This window comes from Phascolarctos cinereus, unplaced genomic scaffold (assembly GCF_003287225.1).
Source record: "Phascolarctos cinereus isolate Bilbo 61053 unplaced genomic scaffold, phaCin_HiC Scaffold_2;HRSCAF=192, whole genome shotgun sequence".
In the NCBI taxonomy this organism is placed as follows: domain Eukaryota; kingdom Metazoa; phylum Chordata; class Mammalia; order Diprotodontia; family Phascolarctidae; genus Phascolarctos; species Phascolarctos cinereus.
Window position 1 is genome coordinate 299,487,736 of NW_027555625.1, and position 7,477 is coordinate 299,495,212.

The following is a 7,477-nucleotide window of genomic DNA, read 5'->3' on the forward strand; positions in this document are numbered from 1 at the left end:
AAAGATGAATCTTCCTGACTACAAGACCAGCACTCTAACCACTGCACCATCTAGCTGCTCCCATCTAGTTGAACATACCTTTGGATTTAGAGTTGAAGGGACCTTAGAGATTTCTTAATCCAACCTTGTTATTTTGCAGACAAAGAAACAGGTGAAAGAGGTGAAAGTGACTTGTTGATGGTTATATCATAACAAATAAATAGCAGGGCTGAGATCTGTACCCAGGTTTCTTCAACCCACATGTGGCCTGGAGGCTGCAGGTTCCTCACCCCAGTCCTATCCCTTAGGGCTTTCAGCAAAGAAAGAAAGAGAAATTGAAAACTCAACTTTTATTTTTCCCAGCAAGGACAGACTTGGAGCATGCTAACCAGAGTGCCTCTTCCTATGGAGTGAAGATTCCTGTCTTTATATGGCAGAGATGCCTGGCTCCCCAAATGCTCACTCACCACAACAGCTCTAGCCACAAAAGTCATCCACCTGGGACCAAGCTGTTTTGTTTGTGATTTCTTAATTTTTTAAAAAGTAAGTGATATTTAGCTAACACAGCAAATTTGGATTTTCATCTTCTCTGCTTTCAATTTAAATTCTTCTGCCACAAGCCCACACAACCTCCTGCTCTGTTTAGAGAGACATTAGAGGATGAAGGAGAAAAAAAATAACAAGATGATATTTGCTTCCTGCATCTATGACAAAGTGAAATAGTGGAAATAGCTGATTCAGGAGACCTGGATATGGCCACTAACCAAGGGCAAGACACAGACTCAGAAAGATTTAAAAGGGACCTTAGACTATAGAATGTTAGGACACTGAACATTCCAGTCTATTCTTATTATTTTACAGTTGGGAAAACTGAGGTACAGAGAAGTGAAATGATTTGTCCAGAGTCACCTAGCAAGTTAATGGTAGATCTGGGAAAGAATTTTTTTTTTGGCCTCACGTACAGAAACCATGCTTCCCTCCTCCAGATCCAACCAACCTTCCAAGTCCATCCTAGCTCAAAGACCTCCATTTCTCTTCTGCTTAGCCTAGGTAGCCAGAACAGGAAAGGGCAGGAATTTGAAAGAGACAGATTTAAATTGACATTCAACAACTTGATCTTTAGGACAATAAAAAGAGCTGCCTCACTAGAAGACATCAATGGAAGGGTGGCCAACTACTTGTTGAAAAGTATTTTAAAGGAGATTCTTAGTCAGATAAAAGCTGGACTAGATGACCCCTGAGGTCCCTTCCCATCCTGAGATTCTTTGATCCTTAACATTCTAGCACTCATGGTTTTCAGTCTATGTCTTAACATTGTATTAAGGGCAATTGGGTAGTATAGAGGACAGAGCACTGGATCTGGAATCAGGAACATCTAAGTGCAAATCTCGCCTCAGATGCTTACTAGTTATGTGAACCTGTACAAGTCTCTTGACTACTATCTGCCTCAGTTTCCTCACCTGTAAAACAGGAATAATAATAGCATTTCCCTTCCAGGGTAGCTGTGAGGATAAAATGTGGTAATATTTGTAAAAGTACTATATAAATGGTAGCTATTATTATATTCTAAGTTCCTTTCAAGTTTTCTGGAAATTAAGTGAAATTAATATTTCGGGGGGACCTGAACTAACTCACCTGGCATCTAGGAGTCAGAGGAAAGATATGTAAGAAAAAGCACAGGGGACTCTAGTCCCATCTGGGAGTCTTTCCCCCTCCTCCCCCAGGAATGGCATGGTCAATGAAAAAGAGATACTTCACTACAGGTTATCATTCACTGCAGGCAGACATTTACCACTTTTTGTAAGTTACACTTTCCTGGTGAAAGCCCCACCAGAGGCTTTAGGTGAACTAGCTACAATAGGTTGTAGGAGACAGTCCTGCCTCCTTTTTCTTTTTATGCTCAGACAGTGTTTTTGCCCTTTCCTGCCTCATTCACGTTCACTGAATTACCAGGGTCAATAGATGGATCTTTTTCCCCCCACCTCCTTCTATTGGAGATCTAGTAGCTTATGGAGGGTCTTGCAGAATCAGAATGTAAGAGAGTTGGAAAAGATCTTGGAATGCAAAATGTTCTAACATAGAATGTAAGAACTTAGGACAAAGAATATTTAAGTTAGAAAGGACCTTGGAGGTCATCTGGTCCAAGTTCCTTATTTTACAGATTGAAAGGAAAAACAGCTCTGGTCTCAGATCCTGAATGCATCCTAATATTGTACTATTTACATTAACTTAGTAAGAGTTCAAATTGATTGAGATGTGTGCTGGGCAGGGTGATACTAAGCATAAAAAGCACTGGTCAAAATGTCCCCTTCCAGGATCCTATCCCCTTTCCCAGGCCCCAGCCAAGAGTATTCCCTCCCGCTGCCAGGCCATAACATTCCTTCTCCTGGTCACAGCACCACCCCAATCCAACACTAAGAAGCCACAGGGTCAGTTCCCCGAGGGGATGACTGGTATGAGAGCTTTTAGCAGATCACCCACCAGTAGAAAAGAGTGGTTCTAGGGACATAGGTCTCTAGTAGAGGACTAAAGAAAGGCAAGTCATTTTCCCTTTCTGAACCTCAGTTTCCCCTTTGACATCCTATATTCTAACATTCTAAGTCCCAGGGTCTCCCTTAACTCTGACATTCTGTGTTTTAAGGTTGCTTCCAACCCTGACATTCTATGTTCCAAGATCCTTTCAAGTCCTGACATCCTAGGGTTCTAAAGACATAATGATGAAGGGAGCCGGTGTGAGCAAAGGAATCACTTCCCCTGGGCTCCCTAGGACTTACCTTGCTGTTGGCCCTCACTGAGGCGACGTAGAGCACCAGTGGCAACCAGAGCAGTCCGCGTCGGGCCATGGCTGGGGCTGGACAGGCTGGACAAGAGGGACGAGCCGCTGGGCTGGGCTCAGCTCGCAGTTAGGTCCCTGAAGCTCCCGCCGCTCTTTCTGACCGCCCCGCCCTCGCCTGCCAGGCTTGTGTAGGGGCCGGACCAGGGGGTGGGGCCGGAGTGGCCAGCCCCACCCCCCTCATTCCCTTACCCCTGGGACCGTGGGTTGGGCCCTGGCCGCCGCCCTGCCCCGCCCATCCCTCCGGCCCCCAACCCTCGGCGCTGGGACTTTCCCATGAGCAGAGTGGTTTGTTTGAATTTGTGATTCCCTTTCCTCGACTAGGCACGTGTTTGTTTTAAAAAAAATTTGAAGTATATTAAAAGCATTTGGTTTGGAGAATTTCACAACCTGGAGACAATTGGAGACATTGGGGTGGGGTGTCAAAACTGGGATTATGAAGGGTCTCCTCATTTCTCTTCGGCTTTTTCCTTGCTCTCTTCCTTATTAGACTTCTCCGCCCCCGCATCTTGTCTACTTAACATACTCTCCCAGTCTTTTCTTCCCTCTATTTTTCTCTCTCTAATCTCCTGCATCTCTGTCTTCTCTCCACATACACCCCCCTCCTTTTTTCTGCTTCTATGACCTCTTTGCCTTTCCTCTCTATCTCAGTCTTTGTCTCAACTTCATTTTCTCGCTTTCTTCCTGTTTGCTTGGACTCAATTCACTATGTCTTTCTGTGTCTCTCTTTTTCTCTCCCTCCTCAACGTAGACTCATCACTTCTTTAGTCCAGAGCAGAGATTTCTACACCCTGACCCTCAATTCCACTTTCTCTAGCCAAACATGTGAAACCAACAATTGGCACGAGCCATTACTACTGGGTTCTTTAGCTCACGGTTTCCCACTTTTTCAGTGGTGTCCGACTCTTCATGACCCCATTTGGGGTTTTCTTGGCAAAGATACTGGAGTGGTTTGCATTTCCTTCTTCAGCTGCTCATTTTACTGATGAGGAAACTGAGGCAAATAGGGTTAAGGGATTTGCCAGGGGTCACATAGTTAGTAAATGACTCAGAAAGATGAGCCTTCTTGACTCCAGGCCGGGCACTCTAACCACTATCTAGCTGCTCACATTTCCCACTCTAGAACCACCCAATTATCATTTATTCTTTCAACATTCACGACCTTCCACCCGGAGCAGGGACGTAAACTCCTTGAGGGCAGGGGCGATTACTTTCTATACTCACAGTTCCAGGCATAGAGCCTTGCATCCAGTAGTTATTGTATTATTTACATGACTTAGTAAAAGTTTAAATTGATTGAACTGTGTGCCAGGCAGGTAGTAAGCAGAAAAGTCTTTGGACTAGGAGGCCGAGGATGTAGATTAGAATCTCGGCCCTGTCATTTGCAGCTGTGGAAGCTTGGGCAATAGTTTCCTTTTTCTATAAAATGGGGTTAAGGATACTGCACAGAGCCGTCGTGAGGTAAGTGCTTTGGAAAGCATAAAAGATGATCTATTCCATTACTTTCTTGGAAAAAACAAGAAAAAAAGAAAGAAAGAAAAAGATAGAATTACGATAGAAAATGGCAGAGGTCACCAATCCCTTTCTCAATGCCCTCAGGGATATTTCCCCCTTTCCTCTTTCCCTCTACCCTATCCTTCAGCACTTTCCGAGCAACCTCCCCTCTCCCCCATCAGTCCATGCAAAATAACGGAGCTTCAGAATCTCAGAACTGGGAGAGTCCTTAGAGGTCAATTGGCCCAAGGGTTCCCGGTCTTTTAGAATTATGAGGATCTCTTTTAAAACAACAACAAAAAATATTTAAATTGTAAACCTCCCCCCCATACACACACAACCTAGTAGTACCATTAATATCCATTGAGAAAATACATGACAAAAAGTTAGTGTGAATTCAGAAGTATTGTAAATAAATTTGTTTTCTTAATCACAACATCTAAATTCAATTAAAAACAGAAAATATGTGTGTTGAGATAGTTTATTCAATCTGCAGAGGGTATATTTGCTTATTGTATTGAATTATGCTACATATTTCATTGGAGCTAAATAAAAAGGACAATGGTTGGTGGGCATTTGGGTTTCTGGAACCCTTGCAAAAACTCCAAGCCCCAGGAACAGCTAATGGCACAGTAGATAAAGCACTTGGAGTCAGGAAGGATTGAGTTCAAATCCAGCCTCAGATACATGACACTTATTAGCTGTGACCCTGAGAAAGTCACTTAACCCCGATTGCCTTACCAAAAAAATAAAAAAAAAAACCCTCTGAGCCCCGCTGCCCTGTCAAAGGAGGGACGTCCTTGGCCTATAGGTTGGGAATGACTGATCTAGTCCAACTGATATCTGAACAGGAATCCTAGGGCAGTGCATGGAGTGTTGAACTTAGAGTCTGGAAGACCTAGGTTTGAATCTTCTTTCAGGTACTTAATAACTGTGTGACCCTAGGCAAGCAATGCAATCTCTCTGAGCTCAGTTCCTTCGCCTGCAAGATGAAAATATCAGGGTTGTTGCTAGGATTGGATGAGATGATCTAAATAAAGTGTTTTGTAAAACTTCAAGTGCTATACAAAAAACAACTTTTATTTTTATTTAGATAGGAAAGAATCAAGAATTGATCATTTCATGTCTCTCTGACATTCAGTTTCCTCTGTGAAATCATGCATCACTGAAGTATGGAAGCACACATTTATTAAAAGGCATCATGGTATACTAGTTAGAGCTGACCTCAGATTCAGGAACACCTGAGTGTGAGTCCTTTCTTTGCCACATACTGGTGTGTGAGTGGGTCATAGAACCTCTCAGTGCCTGAGGCAACTTTCTAAAATTATAAATTGCAAAATAGATGTAGACCTGCATTGATGCATGAAGTTTCCTCAAAGGGAGTTCCTTACACTAATTAAATCACAGTCAGGTCCTCTTTCCACCCCAATTTATTTAATTGAGCTCCAACTTGGATACATTGATGTATTATCCTAGAAGTGTTCAGAACATAGTGGCAGTGGGAGATCTCAGTTATAGGGGAGATCATAGGGGAGGAAGACTGAATAAAAGATGTGGTGGAAGCTGTGGGGCTAGTCTAGCGTTTTCTCTGAATGGTGGCCAACTGCAGTATCCCAAATCCTGTCACTGCAGTCTTTCTGCAGATGCTTTCCAAGTTTAACTCAGCTCCTGCCTGCCACCTGGTGTTTTTCTGGTGCCAAGAAAATAAGAATTAAGTAAATTTTGCAAGCTTTTTTTTTCTTTTTCAATACCTACGATAACCCTTTGAGGTCAACTGTGTAGGCATGAATTTATCCATTTCATGGATGAGAAAACTGAGGTCAAGGAAAATTGCCTTGACTAAGATTACATAGGTAGTAAGTGAAAGAGCTAGTACTTGCACATAGGTATTCTGACAGTGAAGTCCAATGCTCTTTTCACTTTGCCACCATTGTCTTTAAATCAAGAGTCTCAAAAGCTAAATCAAGAGTCAAAAATGCTTGTTAGAGCCTCTCCTGCTGCTCAGGTCACCTGACCACCACTCTCTAAAGAACCAGAATTGTAGGTCACCCAAAGGTCAGTGACAAGTTGTATGGCAGATGTGAATAGGCTGAAGCATATTTCCAATGAAAATCTACGTGGAAAAGTGGTGTAAATGATATTCGGTTTATTTTAACATGCATTTATTCAGCACCTGCTATTTCCTGGCACTGTGCTGGGCGCATAAAGACAAACAATAACAGTAACTGCACTATCCTGCATTAGGGGAGAGGTGGCATATGTACAACACACACAAATAAACAAATATGATATAATTTGAGGAGGTGAGAGAACAAACAATTAGGGGATTCAACAATCAATCAAGCAATTAACAAGCATTTATTTATTTATTAACTTATAAATTTTTATTTCTTTTTAATTTTCAACTTTCAGTTTTATAAGATTTTGAGTTCCACATTTTTTTTCTCCTTCCCTCCTCTTCACCCTCCCCAAGACAGCATGCAATCTGTTACAGGCTATATGTGTACAATTATATTAAACATATTTCCCATTAGTCATGTTGTGAAAGAAAAATCACAACAAAAGGGAAAAACCACAAGAAGGAAAAAAAAAGAGAAAATAGTTGCCTCAATCTGCATTCAGACTCCATCTAGATTCTGGATATGGATGGCATTTTCCATCTTGAGTCTTTTGGAGTTGTCTTAGATCATTATATTACTGAGAAGAGTCAAGTCTATCAAAGTTGGTCATCACACAATGTTGCTGTTACTACATACAGTATTCTCCTGGTTCTGCTCACTTCAGCATCAGTTCATGGGATGGAGGTCAGGATTGGTAGATAGAAAGAAATGTTGAGTAAGATTTTTTCAAAATGGATATCCCTGGTTTGTAAAAGCATCTCATGATGTGTTCAATAAGCAGTTTAGATGTTCACATTCAATCCCTTTTATGATCATCACCAACTGAAAAACAATTGAAATCACCTATTTTAATAGTGAGAATGGAAGAAAATGTAAAAATACCTCATGGGAAAAACAACTGGCCTAGAAAATAGATGCAGAAGAGACAATGTCAGAATCATTGGACTACCTGAAAGCCATAATCAAAAGGAGGACCTAGGCAGCATCTTTCAAAAAATTATCAAGGAAAACTGCCCTGTTGTCCTGGAACCACAGGACAAAATAGACATTG

General features: G+C 41.9%; 1 protein-coding gene across 1 annotated transcript in view; it reads right to left on the reverse strand.

The window, feature by feature from the left end:
* The window catches only part of OLFML2A (olfactomedin like 2A), a 49,424-nt gene extending 46,496 nt beyond the window's left edge, over positions 1-2,928 (reverse strand). Inside the window, exon 1 of the mRNA XM_020967573.2 lies at positions 2,754-2,928. Within this exon, the coding sequence (XP_020823232.1) occupies positions 2,754-2,822 (69 nt within the window). The 5' untranslated portion in view covers positions 2,823-2,928. The remainder of the gene's footprint in view (positions 1-2,753) is intronic.
* Between the last annotated feature and the right edge of the window lie 4,549 nt (positions 2,929-7,477).